Source organism: Thalassophryne amazonica, chromosome 3 (genome assembly GCF_902500255.1).
Source record: "Thalassophryne amazonica chromosome 3, fThaAma1.1, whole genome shotgun sequence".
In the NCBI taxonomy this organism is placed as follows: domain Eukaryota; kingdom Metazoa; phylum Chordata; class Actinopteri; order Batrachoidiformes; family Batrachoididae; genus Thalassophryne; species Thalassophryne amazonica.
The window spans coordinates 70,780,174-70,800,110 of NC_047105.1; the positions used below are offsets into that span (position 1 = coordinate 70,780,174).

The 19,937-nt window shown below is 44.8% G+C and overlaps 1 protein-coding gene across 2 annotated transcripts in view; it reads right to left on the reverse strand.

Moving 5' to 3' along the window:
• LOC117507009 (zinc finger protein 385A-like) overlaps positions 1-19,937 on the reverse strand; it is a 96,083-nt gene that overhangs the window by 42,918 nt on the left and 33,228 nt on the right. Inside the window, exon 2 of one of the 2 annotated variants that reach the window (XM_034166692.1) lies at positions 6,874-7,018. Coding sequence is in view for 1 of the 2 variants with exons in the window: in XM_034166691.1 (XP_034022582.1) it covers positions 6,874-7,043 (170 nt within the window). In the remaining variant the exon portion in view is untranslated. Of the gene's footprint in view, positions 1-6,873; positions 7,044-19,937 lie in introns of both variants that reach the window. The other variant, XM_034166691.1, reaches the window with a different exon arrangement.

A 19,937-nucleotide genomic window follows, 5' to 3' on the forward strand; every position in this document is an offset into this window, starting at 1 on the left:
TAGCTCAACATTTAATCATCACTGTCTGAACATGCAAGGTCATCTGGTAGTCCTGTCTCATCCTCAGATTCATCACTCTCACTATCTAGTGTCTCTACAACATCTATAAGCGATGGTGGGAGGATGTCATCTTCAGTCCATAATGGTTCTAGTGAATTGTCTGAAAAAACATATATGACATCAACTTAACATATTTACACTATATTACAGGTATTAAAATGAACTTTGCATATGCACATTATATTGGGTTTCTTGATAACCAGTTTAAGACTAACATCCATATTTTTGCTATATATGCACATTATATTGCAATTTGACATAGATTAGTTTACCTCTCATTGTCCAGCCATGTCCCTCAGTTGGTGGGGGGACCTCAAGGAAGCACTCATGGGACCTCTTCCAGATTCCAACTTGATAATTCACACACCGAATGTGTTGCTCCAGAGTACTCTTGCATGGAGGGAGGCAGGACAGGTCAATAGTTTTGGAGAAATCCAGCTTGTCATTTTGAGCACCACACTTCTCCTTTACCATTTGGTACCGTAGATCATTGACATTGGTGATTCTAGGTCTGCCATAGATCACACAGGTCAACTTTTCCATTTCCTCAAGCATCCTGTCTGTAACATCCCAACTGTCACCAAGTAGAGATAGAACATTGCAGTACTTTGGGTACCTTTGCAAAGCCTTCAGGGGGTTGATCTTGCCAAGTCCCTTAAATGCAGATGTACAGTCTGCACCTGTAAAAGCATGCATGGCCAACAGTGCAGTACAGTACTCTGGAGAATACCTTTGCGACAATTCAGTCACATTTATCAGGTGCTTGTTATCCCCAACTCCAGTGTCAAAGAGAATGGTTGCTTTCTTGATTAGTGTGCTCACATACTACAAGAGCAGAAAGAAGATGTCTGTGTCAGGGCTCTTTACTGTGATGTACTGATATCCTTCTCTTTCTCCGTGCAAGCTCTCTAGTGTCTGTCTCCTCTTGGTTAGATTTCATCTCTGGAATCTCCCTCCTGCTCACTTTCTGGCCATCCTCTGATGCAAACTCAATTGCTGTACCTTCACATACAAGAACCACCTTGCGGTTATGGAATCGAGGTGCAAGGGCATCATCATACCAGACATTTTCAAGAAGGTTTATAAGCTGCATCTTATTCTCCTCATTGCTGAGAAACTCTTTCCACATGGCTGGTTTCTTAGTATTCTCCCCCTTTATGACCCCCCTTTTATGGCTGCCATATATTGACTTTCTACACCCAACCAACAATATCTTTCCTAGCCTAAAAATGGATTGGGGGCCAATACCATGCACAGAGGTATGTCTACTGGACAAGATTTATGCCAGAATTGCTATTTTTTATTGTAATCAGTTTCCTGAGGGTTACTTTAAAAACAGCCGCCAAACCACTATCGGGATTGAGTTTATTCATGGGAACGTTTGAACTTCTTATTCTAGAGGTCCCAAAGCATCAAAAAAATGTAGTGGCGCTGAGTCCTGGGGGGGGGGGGGGTACGGTAGCCTATGGTGCCCACGGACTACTAGCACCTCCCTGTCGGGCTGATCTAATTAAACTTATACAAGGTCTATTAGAAAGTACGGACCTTATTATTTTTTTTTCAAAACCACTATGGATTTGAATCACGTGTGATTACATCAGACCATGCTGAACCCTCGTGGGCATGCGAGAGTTTTTTCACGCCTGTCGGTTACGTCATTCGCCTGTGGGCAGTCTTGAGTGAGGAGTCGCCACCCTCTCGTGTTTTTTCATTGTTTAGGAATGGCTCAGAGACTGCTGCTTTGTTTGATCAAAATTTTTTCAAAACTGTAAGGCACAACTGAGTGGACACCATTCGATAAATTCAGCTGGTTTTCGGTAAAAATTTTAATGGCTGATGAGAGATTTTGGTCTGGTAGTGTCGCTGTAAGGACGGCCCACGGCGCCTGACGGCGATCTGCGCTTCAACGTGGCAGCGTCTCCCGTTTCAAGTTGAAAACTTCCACATTTCAGGCTCTGTTGACCCAGGAAGTCGTCAGAGAACAGAGAACTTTCAGAAAAGTCGGCATGAGGAGTTTATTCGGACATTCCATTGTTAACGGACATTCTGTAATGAAAGAACGTGCGGGCAGAGTCGCATGTCGGGCCGGACCCGGACCGCGGTGGGTTCGCGGACAGGAAAAAACACCTCCGTTGGAAACCTTAACGGGCAAGTTGGAACATGCCCAAGCTGTTAAACAATTTCTCAGTTACTCACTTTTTGAAAGCCATCAAAAGCCGCCTGAATTTTACAAATTGTTTTCAACACAGAGGTGTTTTTCCTGTCGCGGCGCACACAGATTCACCGAGTCGTCACGGAAACGACTCGGCGAATTTGCTCGCACGTCTTTCATTACAAAATGTCCTTAAACAGTGGAATGTCCGCATAAAGTCCTCATGCCGGCCTCTTCTGAATCTTCTCTGTTCTCTCAAGACGTCCTGGGTGAATTAAGCCTTAAATTAGGATGTTTTCAGGTTAAAACAGGCCGACGGCGGCGCCTGGAAGTGCTTCAGGACGTCCTGCTCCGTGGGAAGTCCTTACAGCGACAGAAACACCCCATAATCTCTCATCAGCCGTTAAACTTTCACCGAAAACCAGCTTAATTTCTCGAATAGTGTCCACTCGGATATTCCTCACAGGTCCAGAAAAATTTTTGATAAAGCAACGCGCGCCGTCTGGAGCAGCGTGTGAAACAAAGGAATTCAGCCGAGAGGGCGGGACCACATCTCACTCAAGGCCTGCCCACAGGGAAATGACATCACCGACACGCGTGAAAAACTCACACATGCGCACGAAGGTTCAAGCATGATTGGTGTAATCGCACGTCATTCAAATCCATATAGTTAAAAAAAAAAGGGTCGTTTATTACCTAATAGACCTCGTATACCTGACTTGACATTAGTTTTGTTTCTTTTTGTTTGCCCTGTCTTAACAGTGTGAGCCTCATTCTGATCCTCAGCACTAGACTTTAGTGCTTATTGTACATCATGGAGTAGTGCATTCAGACAGAAGCCTGTGATATGAAATTTATAAATACCTCTGTAATTATATTCTGTAGACATTCCATGGAAAGTTTTCTCCCCACACCAGAACTTCACTGGTGTTAATCCACAGTGATTTGAGCATGTTTTCTGTGTCCTTTAGGTCCTTGGAGTCTTGGTCGGTCGTTCACTCTAAATATGAACTGTCACTCAGCTGCAACCTTCTCTCACTGGGCCGCAGTAGTGTTGTACATTTATTGTTATTTATTGAGCAGTCAGGGCGATGAGGACCGATGTGGCCTAAATCAATATCCTCAATGAAGCGATAAGAATCATAAAGTTGTGAATAGATTGTTTCCCCTTGAGAATAGTGAGTGTGTGTGACTGTCTCGAGTGCATCCGTGTTTGTTACTGTGGTGACCTTCATGTAAAACCCAATCTTGAAATAAAAGCAAAGTGCTGACTGTACAGAGAACACGGCGTGTGCCTCTTATACAGTTGATTTGACTGTAACTCATTTACTGCAATAAATACTTGTTCAGACATTTTTGTTCAATTATGCTGGAACTCACATTGCTGAATAAAAAGTAAGTATCTGCCAACTTATCATTTTCGGTTACAGTGTATTTGGAAAGTATTCATAGCGCTTCACTTTTTCCATATTTTATGTTACAGCCTTATTCCAAAGTAGAATAAATAAATTTTTTCCCCTCAAAATTCTACTCAATGACAACATGAAAAAGTTTTTTTTAATTATTGCAAATTTATTAAAAATAAAAAACTAAGAAATCACATGTGCATAAGCATTTATAGCCTTTGCTCAATACATTGTTGATACACCTTTAGCACCAATTACAGCCTCAAGTTTTCTTGAATATGATGCCACAAGCTTGGCGCACCTATCTTTGGCCAGTTTTGCCCATTTATCTTTGCAGCACCTGTCAAGCTCCATCAGTTTGGATGGGGAGCGTCAGTGCACAGCCATTTTCAGATCTCTCCAGAGATGTTCAATCGGTTTCAGGTCTGGGCTCTGGCTTGGTCACTCAAGGACATTCATAGAGTTGTCCTGAAGCCACTTCTTTGATATGTTGGCTGTGTGCTTAGGGCCCATTCACACATAGTACGAATAAGTACAAATCAGGGCGAATAACAGCGGAACAGCGTGTATGAGCGAACCACGAAAACAGCAAGCCGATGGGCAGGCGTGAATGATGCCATTGCAAAGGATTCGTGCACACGGGAATACATTGTAAAGCTGCTGTGAGAAAAAAATGAATAAAAAATACATGCGATGGTTTCGTGCATGCGGGAACACAGTGTGAGCAGTTGCAGCATGTGTAACCACATCGTGCAGCTGCTGTGAAAAAAGTTTTAAAATACAGGCCAACCACAGGATTCAAACCTGCAATTTCCAAAAGCTCTGATTGCCAGCCAGAAACGTTACCACTGAGCTACCATCGCTGTCCTGTAAAAGGTGTGGGAAAATGGCTGATATCAAGGACATGGACGTATTTTAAAAAAATAAATAAAACCACACCCCATATAAAAACACCACATTTTATTGAATCCCTCTTATCAAGCGGACAATACAAGTATGATCCATCTGTTACTCTGTAGATGACCCATGGTCACAGACATATAGTCATGAAATAACATGAATGAGAAGCAGGGCGCGCTTATCATGTCTACCTCTGCTGGCGGTGTGTTCAGCCGGGCCCCTTGTGCATGCCCTGCCTGACACACGTCTTGTGGACGGCACGCTGCAGGACAGCCACAGAGCTCATGTGGGTGGCATGACATTCAGATTGCCCGCTGCGTGTTATGATCTGACGCTCCGTTTCACCTGTGCACGCATGCGTGTGCTCGCTGCAGCACATTGCAACAGCGATATATGTTTTTATGTATGACCACGTGAGGACAGCAAGCAGACACACAGTTCATGTCCGTCCAAATGGTATGTGTTCCCTGGCAGTGACGTCCAGAACCAGAGATCTCAACAGCTGCTCCTGTCAGCGGACACACCCTCTGTCAGTTCAGCGCACACACCAACATTTCACTGTGTCTGTTTGCAAAGCCACACTCGTGGGGGCAGTTAGACAAATTTCACATCCAGCTCAAAAGTGATTGTCTGCTCACTGTTGTCGTGCTAATACTGTCGTGCCACACATTTTCTAAGTACCAAGCGAGCGATGTTAGATGTTTGTGTGTGTCAGTTGGAATTTGGCAGACACCTGCCAAATTCACCTGTTCAATTGGCTCTCACAGCACACACTCTGTCTTTCGGCCGCTGGTATGCACAAATAGTTGTAGCAACAGGTATACGAGGCGTTGGAGGCAGCTACAATTTTACACGTATTGCATGTGATTCCTGCTTCATGCGCAATTCAACCACATTCGTACTATGTGTGATTGGGCCCTTAGGGTCATTGTCCTGCTGAAAGATGATCCGTCACCCCAGTCTGAGATCAAGAGCGCTCTGGGGCAGGTCTTCATCCAGGACGTCTCTGTACATTGCTGCATTAATCTTTCCCTCAATCCTGACTAGTCTCCCAGTTCCTGCCTCTGAAAAACATCTCCACAGCATGATGCTGCCACCACCATGCTTCACTGCAGCAATGGTGCCTGATTTCCTCCAAACATGAAGACTTCAATCTTTGTCTCATCACACCAGAGAATTTTGTTTCTCATGGTCTGAGAGTCCTTCAGGTCCCTTTTGGAAAACTCCAGGTGGGCTGCCATGTGCCTTTTACTAAGGAGAGGCTTCCATCTGACCACTCTATCATACAGGCCAGATTGGTGGATTGCTGCAGAGATGGTTGCCCTTCTAGAAGATTCTCCTCTCTCCACAGAGGAATGCTGGAGCTCTGACAGATTGACCATTGGGTTCTTGGTCACCTCTCTGACTAATGCCCGTCTCTCCCGATCATGCAGTTTAGACGAGCAGCCGGCTCTAACAAGAGTCCTGATGGATCTGAAAGTCTTACATTTACAGATTTTTGGATGATGGAGGCCACTGTGCTCATTAGGACCTTCAAAGCAGTAAAAGTGTTTCTGTACCCTTCCCCAGATTTGTGCCTTTAGAGACAATCCTGTCATGGAGGTCTACAGACAGTTCCTTTGACTTCATGACTGGATTGTGCTCTGACATGCACTGTCAACTGTGGGACCTGATATGTAGACACGTGTGTGCCTTTCCAATTCATGTCCAATCCACTGAATTTACCCCTGGTGGACTCCAATTAAAATGTAGAAACATCTTAACAATGATCAGTCGAAAGAAGATGCACCTGAGCTCAAGTTTGGGGGAGGTGATGGTCTACTGGTTAAGGTGTTGGGCTTGAGACCAGAAGATCATGGGTTCAAATCCCCGCCTGACTGGAAAATCACTAAGGGTCCTTGGGCAAGGCCTTTAATCCCCTATTGCTCCCGGTGTGTAGTGAGCGCCTTGTATGGCAGCACCCTGACATCAGGGTGAATGTGAGGCATAATTGTAAAGCGCTTTGAACGTCTGATACAGATGGAAAAGCGCTATATAAATGCAGTCCATTTAAGTTTGAGTTTCATGGCAAAGGCTCTGAATACTTGTCATTATGGGGTATTGTGTGTAGAATTTTGATGGAAAAAATTTATTTAATCCATTTTGGAATAAGGCTGTAACATAACAAAATCTGGTAAAAATGAAGTACTGTGAATACTTTCCAGCTGCCCTGTAAGAATCTACATGTTGATTAAACAATGCACCCCAACCTCAGGTATATGTCGATACCAAATCTGTCATGTGTTAAGTGGAACAAGATGGAAATAAAGCATTCCTGCTTGCACACATGTGCACTCAGTATGAGTGAGCACTCACTGTACTGAAGTTACGGAACAGGCTGACGCTGGCTGGGTGAGGAGACTCCAGGGGAAACTGGAGGAAGGGCTTCAGGTCCAGTGGTGCTGGTATGACTGGTGGGCTCCTGAGGAAAGCAGGGACCGGCCCCAGTCGGTTTATGCCTCTTGTGTAGGTACAAAGAAAATGACCTTGATGGGAGAGAGAACAAGAGGGACTGGTTGTAAACAAATGCATTCTATGTTTTTATCTTGCACCCTAGTATTTTTATTTAGAATTTTTTTTAGATGGTTTTGAACAGCCGCTTTTACTGTTTTTTCTTAACTAACATTGTCTTATGTTTATTGCTTTCATTTAACTATTTGAATAACTTTTATTTAACTAACATGGTTTTATAATTCTACACGTGGATGTTTCTGCAATGTGATCAGTATCATGATATACATAGACGTATATGTTCAAAATAACTGTGCATTTATTACCTCCGCCAAGGAGGTTATGTTTTCGGTCTCGTCCGTTTGTTTGTTGGTTGGTTAGTTGCGTTGTTAGCAGGATTACTCAAAAAATCCTCAATGGATTTCAATGAAATTTTTACCAGGGGTATATCTTGGCCTAACGTAGAAGTCATTAAATTTTGGTAATGATCCGGAACACGATCCGGATCCAGTAATTTTTTTTAAGGATTCTTTATCATTACAGGATAGGGCCAATTTCAACATTTTTGCATCTAACTTCATGAAGACAGGTCACAAAGGCTGAACAAAAATTAAGTTACGACACAACAATAATTTAACATTTGTTTCTCCTCATTGAATAAACGCGAATCAATGGAGACCTACATCCGGGACTCGTTAGCTGCCGGGTTGATCCGGAACTCCACCTCCCCGATGGGTGCTGGTTTCTTTTTTGTGGGCAAGAAGGACGGCGGACTCCGTCCATGCATTGATTACAGAGGGCTGAACGAGATCACGGTTCGCAACCGATACCCGTTACCTCTGTTGGATTCAGTGTTCACGCCCCTGCATGGAGCCCAAATTTTTACAAAATTGGATCTTAGGAATGCTTATCACCTGGTTCGGATCCGGGAGGGAGACGAGTGGAAGACGGCATTTAACACCCCGTTAGGTCACTTTGAGTACCTGGTCATGCCGTTCGGCCTCACCAATGCGCCCGCGACGTTCCAAGCATTGGTTAATGACGTCTTGCGGGACTTCCTGCATCGGTTTGTCTTCGTATATCTAGACGATATACTCATCTTTTCTCCGGATCCTGAGACCCATGTTAAGCATGTACGTCAGGTCCTACAGCGGTTGTTGGAGAACCGGCTGTTTGTGAAGGGCGAGAAGTGTGAGTTCCACCGCACTTCTTTGTCCTTCTTGGGGTTCATAATCTCCTCCAACTCCGTCGCCCCTGATCCGGCCAAGGTTGCGGCGGTGAGAGATTGGCCCCAACCAACGAACCGTAGGAAACTACAACAGTTCCTCGGTTTTGCAAATTTTTACCGGAGGTTCATCAAGGGCTACAGTCAGGTAGTTAGCCCCCTGACAGCCCTGACCTCCACAAAAGTCCCCTTCACCTGGTCGGATCGGTGCGAAGCCGCATTTAGGGAGTTGAAACGCCGGTTCTCGACTGCACCGGTTCTGGTGTAGCCCGATCCCAAGCGCCAGTTTGTTGTTGAAGTGGATGCCTCTGACTCAGGGATAGGAGCCGTGCTATCCCAGAGCAGGGAGTCCGACAAGGTTCTCCATCCATGTGCCTACTTTTCCCGCAGGTTGACCCCAGCTGAACGGAACTATGACGTCGGCAATCGGGAACTTCTTGCGGTGAAGGAGGCTCTTGAAGAGTGGAGACACCTGTTGGAGGGAGCATCGGTACCATTTACAGTTTTCACGGACCATCGGAACCTGGAGTACATCCGGACCGTGAAGCGTCTGAACCCCAGGCAAGCCCGCTGGTCGCTGTTCTTCGGGCGTTTTGACTTCCGGATCACCTACCGCCCCGGGACAAAGAACCAACGATCTGATGCCCTGTCCCGGGTGCACGAAGAGGAAGTCAAGACCGAGCTGTCGGATCCCCCTGAAACCATCATCCCCGAGTCCACTGTCGTGGCCGCCCTTACCTGGGACATGGAGAAGACCGTCCGGGAGGCCCTGACACGGAGCCCGGACCCGGGGACCGGTCCGAAGAACAAACTGTACGTCCCACCAGAGGCCAGGGCTGCGGTCCTTGACTTCTGTCACGGTTCCAAGCTCGCCTGTCACCCAGGGGTGCGAAGAACCGTGGCAGTGGTCCGGCAGCGCTTCTGGTGGGCGTCTATGGAAGCCGACGTCCGGGAGTATGTCCAGGCCTGCACCACCTGCGCCAGGGGCAAAGCTGACCATCACAAGGCCCAAGGCCTCCTCCAGCCTCTGCCAGTGCCTCGTCACCCCTGGTCTCATATCGGCCTGGACTTTGTCACGGGCCTCCCACCGTCCCAGGGAAACACCACCATCCTAACGATAGTGGACCGGTTCTCCAAGGCGGCCCACTTCGTGGCCCTCCTGAAGCTCCCGATGGCCCAGGAGACTGCAGACCTCCTGGTCCACCACGTCGTGCGTCTGCATGGGATTCCATCAGACATTGTCTCGGATCGTGGTCCTCAGTTCTCCTCCCAGGTCTGGCGCAGTTTCTGTAGGGAACTGGGGGCCACCGTCAGTCTCTCGTCTGGGTACCACCCCCAGACGAACGGGCAGGCAGAGCGGACAAACCAGGAACTGGAGCAGGCCCTCCGTTGCGTGACCTCCGCGCACCCGACGGCCTGGAGTGACCATCTGGCCTGGATCGAGTACGCTCATAACAGCCAAGTCTCGTCTGCCACCGGCCTCTCCCCATTTGAAGTGTGTTTGGGGTACCAGCCACCATTGTTCCCGCTAGTGGAGGGAGAGGTCGGGGTGCCCTCGGTCCAGGCCCATCTGAGAAGGTGCCGTCGGGTGTGGCGTACCGCCCGCTCTGCCCTGCTCAAAGCCCGGATGAGGGCCAAGAACCATGCAGACCGCCGGCGTGCCCCGGCCCCTGCGTACCAGCCTGGGCAGGAGGTTTGGCTTTCCACAAAGGACATTCCCCTGCAAGTGGAATCCCAAAAGTTGAAGGACAGATACATCGGACCTTTCCCCATCCTCAAGGTCCTCAGTCCAGCCGCAGTGAAGCTGAAGCTGCCAGCTTCACTGCGGATCCACCCGGTTTTCCATGTGTCCCACATCAAACCTCACCACGTGTCACCCCTCTGTACCCCCGGACCGGCACCACCTCCTGCCCGGATCATCGACGGGGAGCCGGCTTGGACCGTGCGCCGGCTCCTGGACGTCCGTCGGAAGGGCCGGGGGTTCCAGTATTTGGTGGACTGGGAGGGGTATTGACCCGGAGAACGCTCCTGGGTGAAGAGGAGCTTCATCCTGGACCCGGCCCTCCTGGCCGACTTCTACCGGCGGCACCCGGACAAGCCTGGTCGGGTGCCAGGAGGCACCCGTTGAGGGGGGGGTCCTGTTGTGTGGGCCGCCGAAGAGGAGGTACTGCTGGCCCACCACCACAAGATGACGCCCTGCTTGAAGTGCGGGCTTCAAGCACGAGAGGGCGTCGGCTTTGCTGGAGGTGACAGCTGTCAACAATCAACACAAGCTGTCACCCATCATCACCACTACAAAGACCGGACTGCAACTCCACCTCCTCGCCGAGAAATCAACTACCATTCAGGTAATTTCTCTGCTGCCTGACACTGTGTGTGTTTAACCTGAACTTCTATTTGCAGCCGTTTTCCTGGAGTGTTTCCTTATCTGGAGGATTGGCGTTTGGTGTGACAGCGACGGCTTCGCCTCACACCCCAACTCAGATAAGTGGTTGACCAGGAGCTGCACGAGTGTGTGTGATTGGAGGTGGAGGTTTTCCCTCCTTTACTTAAGACAGACTGTGGATTACTGAGTGTGTGAACTCACACTCATCTGGACTGTCTTTGTTCTCTGCCAGCAGTACCGGGTCTGACTGCTGAAGACAGCGGCCACCTGGGGCGCAGGGCTTGGCGGCTCCGGTGTTCTTCAGCTCCGTTGGTGGTGGAAGCTGTGTGGGGATCCAGCTCTTCTCTCTCCAGGCGTCTTCTATCGTCGAGCCTGCCCACACGTCACCTGGTGTATGATTGACAGTCACCATATTGTTATTGTCTGTACGTTGTTGTGCGATTCACAACATTAAATTGTTACTTTTTGGCTTATCCATTGTCCGTTCATTAACGCCCCCTGTTGTGGGTCCGTGTCACGACACTTTCACAACACTAAGATAGGAGTTCCTGTCAACTCCTTGCCCAGAGTTGCTCTCAGACACCTCTTGCCAGGATATTTTAGGCTATTAGGAGCTCTTTGAGAGGACTTTGAGTTGCTTCTCGGATACAGGCCCTCCCTGATCATTTGTCCTTCTGTGACACAAGTTTTTAATTTTTGTTACCTGTCCTCCTTAAACATATCTAATGTCCTTGTGCTTCAGGTTGTGTTGTTGGTTCTCGTCCCACCCATGGCTTTCTCCGGTATCTCTGTCCTGTAGCTTAGCAGTGGTGAATGATGCACTTTAACATTTGTCTGTGATGGGCAGGAGAGCTACAGTAAGCTCCAAGTCTCACAGCTGGAATACTGCAGATATCTGCCTTCTCTCTCTCTCTCTCTCTCTCTCTCTCTCTCTCTCTCTCTCTCTCTCTCTCTCTCTCTCTCTCTCTCTCAAACACACACAAACCATGCCACATTTTCTATCCCCATTTTCATGGTATTCTGCCTGGCTGTTTCTATAGTCCTCATCTGTACTCATTCCATGACAGTCCTTCTGGCTGTTTTGTTCTTCCTCCTCCTCTTTCTTCTCCTCTTCAGCTTCTTGCTTCCTCTCACTTCTTGTCTTTAGCATAAAACCAGCAGAGTGCTTCAGGCCCGCAAAGAGAATTTGTGTAATCATTTCTCCTGAGATTATGTGCAATCTTCAGCCTTTATTGCTGCTGCTTTGTGATGACTACTTTGTTTAGTTACATGTGAAAAGAAAAACTGGTCACTTGTCTAAATGAGGGGGAGAAAAAGCTATTTTTGGTAGCAGCAGAGGAGGCTCCTTTCTGTGGCGGCACGGGAGCCGTAACCAGTGTGCTGTTAGGATCAGAAATAAATGGAGGGGAAAGTCTCTGCTGCTGGTGTTCCTCAGACTGTTTTAGGCGCTAGGAAGCTTTATGTGTGAGCTGAAGCTCAGCTGTGTGAGCACAAGGACAGTTGTAAGAAAACTAAACACATGCGTGCTGACAGTAAAACATACATAAAACCAGCCATTCACATAAACAGCCCCTTAAACCAACCACAGAAACTTAATTTAATTCATTTCATTTATATAGTGCCAAATCACAACAAAATTGCCTCAAGGCGCTTCACACAAATAAGGTCTAACCTTACCAACTCCTAGATCAAGCACATGGGCAACAGTGATATGAGGAAGAAACCGCAAGCAGACCCACGGGTGACCCACTGCTTGGGCCATGCTACCAACACAATTGACAATAGAAATGTAGAGGAAATTTTGGGAGTCCATGCTGGTGTCCAGAATGGGAGGCCTGCAGAAGAAGACATCCACTCCCATCTCTGGATGGAGCCGCACCCCAAACAGAGAGAAAAAAAACAGAATCAGGCAGCAGAAAAACAACAAATACAGTATAATCTGTCAGCATTAAGCAACAAGAAAAACAGAATAAATACTAAGGTGATCACCGGCCACTAGCCCTAAGCTTCACTAAAAGACCCAGACTTTAGATAAAATTGAGACCGTGATCCACTCCATTTCCTAATGAAATTCATTTAAAAGGGTAAAAAGCATATTAACATACTATGCCAGTATCCTAGTCATACGAAAGGGAAAATAAGTGCTTATTAAGTCTGGACTCGAAAGTCTCTACAGAATCTGACTGTTTTATTGATGCAGGGAGATCATTCCACAGAACAGGGGCACGATAAGAGAAAGCTCTGTGACCCACAGACTTTTTATTCATCCTAGGGACACAAAGTAGTGTTGCACTCTGAGAATTCAGAGCCTGGACGTAAGGTTTAATTAGGTCAATTAAGTAGGGAGGTGCCAGTCCGTGAATAATTTTATAGATTTGTTGTAGAATCTTAAAATTTGATCTCACAGGGACAGGAAGCCAGTGAAGGGATGCCAAAATGGGTGTAATGTGGTCAAACTTTCTGCTTCCTGTCAGAAGTCTGGAAACATGGAATATATTTTGTGCCACAGAGTCAAACAATGATTAATGACATGAAATATGTAAAAATCATTCACCACATGATGGAACCGCCTTGGTCCCTGGATAGCAACCACTCAAGCAGACGACTCTTGAAAGTAATCTGCCTCAGCCGAGTCACATATTCAAGTCACCTTGTTCTTGTCGAGCCGCTCAAAACTGAAGCACTTGTGTGCTGGATTATGAACATAGAAGAGTGCCACATGGCCAAAATGTCGTAGCTGGCATTCCCTCACTATTCAAGTCATAATCCTCATCTGAGTCTCCCTACGTAACTACTTGTTTGACACAAAGACAAACCAAGGATCCTCCAGAGACACCGATTACCAAAGACAACTAGTCATCGCCTTTGCTCAGGTCAGGTCTGGGAACATTCACTGGACCTTGGGTCATGGATTGGCAACCCCCAGCCAGACAACTGGTTACCAGAGGTCACTAGTGAGCATCCAACCAGCACCAGGACCCTACACACTTGGACCTTGGTTCTCCAAAGAGATCAGCATTACCAAAGATCTTGGTTCAGCAAACTTATGACTCTGTAAGCTCCTTCCAAGCATCTCCCAGTCTCAAAGGCAGAAGACCCAGAGTCATCAATGTTACTGCCAAGAGAAATGAACATTTCTGCAAGTTGAACCCTTTCTGTGCATACAGACACACTTCTGACGGCCGGGTCCAGAAAATCACTTAAAGCCCGAATCTTAGTCACGATCTAAAAATCATCCACCTCAAATAACAAACAGCAACATACAAAAACATCACAATGTCTAATAGTAATGCATTGAGTAAGACATCAATGAAAACACATCAAATAATGAAAGAACTGCCATCAGACAATAAACACCTCATAAGTTAAATCGTAATAGTAATAACATCATCATCATCACATAAGAAAAAACAATACAATTTTCAATGTCCTCTAAGATAATAATATAGGTTTTAGTTACAGTCATCTGGGAGTGTTCAAATATCTGTTTTTGGTCTTCAGCTCAAAGAAAGGCTGATGGAAGGTTAATATTTGTTGAAGTGGGTAGAACAGGGTGTCCATTAAGGCTCAGTACATTCAATCCCAGTCACTCCTGTCTGTGTATTAAAGTGTGCTTGAGCTGAACGCCACACTGATCTTAGGTCAGCACCATACTGGAAGCTCTTGGCATTTGTGCAGGAATGTGAATGTAAGTCACTTCAGGTAAACTTGCAAAACCAAGTAGTACATGAATGTCAGTAAATTGTCTTACAGCGTGATGACTGTTTACCAGCGTTCATGCTCTTTGAAGCCCATTAAATTTACTGAATGATACAAAGATACAAGTGCATATGTATTCTAACTCTCACATCCATAATTCCAGTCTGTCTTTGATACATTCTCACAGATTCATATACTCAACAAACATATAAATACCTTTTTTTTTTTTTTTTGCTCTAATTTTTCAGGAGTTGAATTTGAAGATGGAAGACTTCTCTGCATACAAAAGTTTTATTTCCCTTGAATTTTGGTAAATTTGTTAAAATCCACATTAATGGGCCCTTCATCATAACCCACCTGGGACGTGTGGCATATCTAGATGTCCATTAAACAGGATGATTATTGCACCGATGTCCCTTGGACTGGACACAGTAAATGCTCACTTCAAAATGTGCAGTTGATCTTGAAAAATGACATTTATGAAGTGAAGAAACATGATGTGGTGTTCTGGTCTGGTGTGGAGGATACACATGGTTTATTGTTGTCAGGCTAGTTGGAAACTACATTGGAGGCAGTTTATGGTGGTGAAGTGAGCACTCAGTTCATGGGCGTCAGCTCTGGTGGGCATTCCTGCCATCAGCATGCCAGAACAAAACCTCCCTCAAAATGACATCCAGAGACATCTGTGTTTTAAAAAAACTGCACATTTTAGAGTGGCCTTTTCTTGTGACATGTCCAAGACACATCACTGCAAATAATCATGGCCTTTGAAAATGGAAGGACTGTGTATAAATATGGTTGCAATTCCAAAATGTTTAACGTGTTATTTTTTTCTCCCATTTTTGCCCAGTGCTCATACAAACATTTAGAATGGCTACTGTGAGCTTGAAAGTCAAATGTGAGGTCATAATTGTTTAACTCAAACAGTTTGGAGCATTTATGCATTAAATGTGATGGAAGGGTTGCATATTAACCCAGAAATAAGTGGTTCAATTTTGGACCAAATTGATCAAAAGTCAAGGTCACACAGAACCACATACTTTGATGTCACTAAACAATCCTCATGGATTGATTTCACATATGTAACATGCAGGCGTTGTGTTTTTGCTATTTTTGTTTTATTAAGTAAAAGTGTTTATAAAAAAAAAAAATCTTTTTTTTTGCTGTATCTTTTTGCAATCTTTTAACAAATATCCTCAAGTTATCTTGTCACATCTAGTTCTTCCGAGTGGGCATAATGATGTTGATCCAACGTTGCATTCTGACATTGAATCAGCATATAAAATGTGCTGGATTTAATTTAAGCAGGTACCACTGAGATCAAGATAAATGGTAAATGGACTGCATTTATATAGCGCTTTTCCATCTGCATCAGATGCTCAAAGCGCTTTACAGTTATGCCTCACATTCACCCCGATGTCAGGGTGCTGCCATACAAGGCGCTCACTGCACACCGGGAGCAATAGGGCCTTGCCCAAGGGCGCTTAGTGATTTTCCAGTCAGGCAGGGATTTGAACCCATGATCTTCTGGACTCAAGCCCAACACCTTAACCACTAGACCATCACCTCCCCTAAGATGTCTTTTACAAGGGAGACCTGGACCTTTATAAAGTTTCCAATTCACCTAACCTGCATGTCTTTGGATGTGAGAAGAAGCCGGCGCACCCGGAGAGAACCCATGCAAACACGGGGAGAACGCGCAAACTCCATACAGAAAGGCCACAGGTGGAAATGGATCCCATGACCTTCTTGCTGTGACGCAATAGTGCTAACCACCAAGCCACTCTGCTGATTTGAAAAATGGATCAATGTAGAAATCCTAACATAGGCTCAACATAGATACTCAGACTGCAGGCTTACTTGTAGTTCCTAGGGTTTTTAAGAGTAGAATGGGAGGCAGAGCGTTCAGCTTTCAGGCTCCTCTCCTGTGGAACCAGCTCCCAATTCGGATCAGGGAGACAGACACCCTCTCTACTTTTAAGATTAAGCTTAAAACTTTCCTTTTTGAAAAAGCTTATAGTTAGGGCTGGATCAGGTGACCCTGAACCATCCCTTAGTTATGCTGCTATAGACTTAGACTGCTGGGGGGTTTCCCATGATGCACTGAGTGTTTCTTTTTATTCACCTCTTTTTGCTCTGTATGCACCACTCTGCATTTAATCATTAGTGATTGATCTCTGCTCCCCTCCACAGCATGTCTTTTTCCTGATTCTCTCCCCTCAGTCCCAACCAGTCCCAGCAGAAGACTGCCCCTCGCTGAGCCTGGTTCTGCTGGAGGTTTCTTCCTGTTAAAAAGGAAGTTTTCCTTCCCACTGTCACCAAGTGCTTGCTCATAGGGGGTCGTTTTGACCGTTGAGGTTTTTCTGTAATTATTGTATGGCTTTTGCCTTACAATATAAAGCGCCTTGGGGCGACTGTTTGTTGTGATTTGGCGCTATATAAATAAAATTGATTTGATACTCACCGTAGATATTCAATATAATATTCAGTTTATTGTAATAAATGCTAAAATCACAACTAACACATCTGCCGCTTTGTGTAAATAAATAAATATGCTTCCTATGGGTTTGTGACAGAAATTAAAAAGATCAAAATACTCATGAGGAACCAAACCACATTTCAATGTCGTATCAATGCCATATTCTGATGTTGTTACAACATCAGGAGACAGATTCTGGAGCGATGTTAATATCATGTTGATTGCAGTCCAAATGTAATATAACCAAAAAACAATGGCGATGCAACGTTGCCGTGCCTGCTGGGTTCATGTTTGAGAGGTATTAGATGTTGTGCAAAGATTTTTTTTATTTTATTTCAGAGTTTAAAATGCTAAAGTAAATACAGTTTCATTATGAAGGCAGAATATGTACTATATCAGATGTAAAGTAACTGTAAAATGTCAAAAAGTACATTTTAAAAAACTGCAAAAATATCAAAATGTGGGAGAAAATTGTACAGACTGTGTGAGATGTCTAAATAGTCTTTATTTTTTGGTCAGTTAACATATAACTGACACATTTCTTCTCATTTCAGCCTAAAAGCCAAAACGTGGTGCTCTTATTAATACGTGTGTCTTTGTGCAGACGCTCACAGAGAGAAGTACTTAAAGGTGACACAGTGTTTGTATCTGCTGCATCCTCCAGCAGCACGATGCAGTGGGAGCTGCAGCATTCCCTGACCTACCTTTGTCCTGAGTGATTTACAGTGACATCAGAACAGCCAGACTCTTCACCAGCGACCACGCAGCAGACACATCAATGATTGGACACATTGTAGAGAAACTTAAAGTGTTACAGTGCTGCCAAACTCCATAAATTCACCCCTCGCAATCGTTTCTCCTCCACTAAAAAGCGTTGTCTGGCTTCAGCCATTGCTCGCATCTTACTGCCTTTTTGTTCTAATGCAAATGTTTTGGCGAGAAAAAGATCAATGCCTGTGTAATGGCTTATTGAATTGTTGTGTAGATTGTGTGTTTGAGAGAGAGGTGTAGAGAAGAGAAGACACAAAGAAAACAGACGACTGCAGACACAATCTCCATGTCGCACCAGATCTTCCAAACCTGTCAAGCACACAATGACACACACACACACGCACACACACACACACACACACACACACACACACACACACACACACACACACACACACACACACACACACACACACACACACACACACACACACACACACACACACACACACACACACACACACACATCAAGGTGCTGTGACTGAGGCCTCTCAAATTGGCAATTCATTCAACCAATTTAGGTTTAATGATCACGAAGGTAATGTCAATGTCAGCGGTGTTGCTGGAGCCTCTCAGTATTCACCGTCTGTCGGCATCATTGTGCTCCATGATGGGATTTGACGGGAAGAAGGGGGGCAACCGTTTGGCTCGGGGGTGGGGCTACGTGCTGTCTGCCTGAATGAAGTCTGATGAGAGGCAAAAATACAGCCACAAAAAGAAAAAAAAAAGGTAAAACAAGAGCAATCAGAAATTTCTAACAATCCGGATCCGGATCACCTCTAAAATTCATTGAAGTCTTCCATGCCCTAATATCTATCTGTGGTGCAAATTTGGTAAGAATCCGTGAAGTAGTTTTGATGTAATCCTTCATATAAAGTGATATCTTGATTCAGAATCCACATTTGGATCCGGATCACCTCCACAATGTAATGGAGTCTTCCATGGCCTAATATGTATGCGTGAAGAAAATCTGGTGAGAATCCATGAAGTAGTTTTGGCATAATCCTCCAAAGCCTGCATTAAGTGAAACTTGATCCAGAATCTGGATCCGGATCCAGATCAACTCCAAAATTTAATGGAGTCTTCCATGGCCTAATATGTATCTGTGTTGAAAATTCCATCAAAATCCGTGCAGTCTTTTTGATGTAACCCTGCTAACAGTAATACTTCAAAGCCTATATAAAATGAAACTTGATCCAGAATTTGGATCCAGATTCGAATCCGGATCACCTCCACAATTTAATGGAGTCTTCCATGGCCTAATATGTATCGGTGGTGAAAATCTTGGCAAATCGGTGCAGTAGTTTACAGTAATAGACAGACAGACCAATAAATAAATAAATAAACACTGATGATGTTATTATGTCTGTCAAGGACTTAATAACAAAAGAAAGAAGGTGCTCTTTGGCCCAGAACCTTCAGCTCTGCACTCAGACAGTCAACCCAGTTGCACACGTGGATCTAAATGTAATGCTGTGTGACTCTGAAATGAACTTTTGTGTCACATTAGCCAACCTCCCATGACAAAAAAAAAAACAAAAACAAAAAAACAAAAAACAAAACAGACACACATGCACACTCACTGCTGCCTCTATAGATGCCTTAGCCATTGGTATTTGTTTATTTACAAAACCATTCTGGGTACGACTCATTTGTATGTCTTCTCTTTGCACAAGGACCACAAGGACACCTGGACGTCACAATCTCCTCTCTATTGATGCTTTGCACTTTGTTGTCCCCAAAGTAAGAACTGATCTGGGCAAGAAGGCCTTTAGGTTTTCAGGAACTAATGTTTTAAAGGAATTACAAATGGAATTTTAACTTCAAGTCCTGGTAACAGTGAATGACTTTAAGGCTCTGGTGAAATTGTTGTAGTTTATGTGAGCAAGTTTTAATGTTGTTAATTTTATTCTGCTGTTTAGTATTTTTAATGTTGCCATGTCAGTCTGTCCCAGTGCCACATAAGGACAGACAAACGAAACAAATTAAACTAATTATTTTTTTGATTCAAATAAATATACAGAATCTATTTATGGAAAGAGAAGGTGGCTATAATTTGGGAAGAGAATTGAACTTTAAAACGAACTAGTTAGAGAAGAATGTGCATATCAATCTGTGGGGTGGATTTGTGGAACACTTTGGAGCTGCAGCTCAAACAGAGCACCAATATAAATCATTTTAAAATAATGTACAAAAAAAATCTATCTTAAGTGGTTACAGTGTTCACTAAAGTATTGAAAATGGTAAAAAAAAATTGATGTGTACCAGTACTGGTGATTCATTGTGATGGTTTTCGTATTACTGTTCGTAGCCTGACAAAAATGTTTTATTTTAATATTGACACAGTATAAATAGGTTAGGCCATTTAA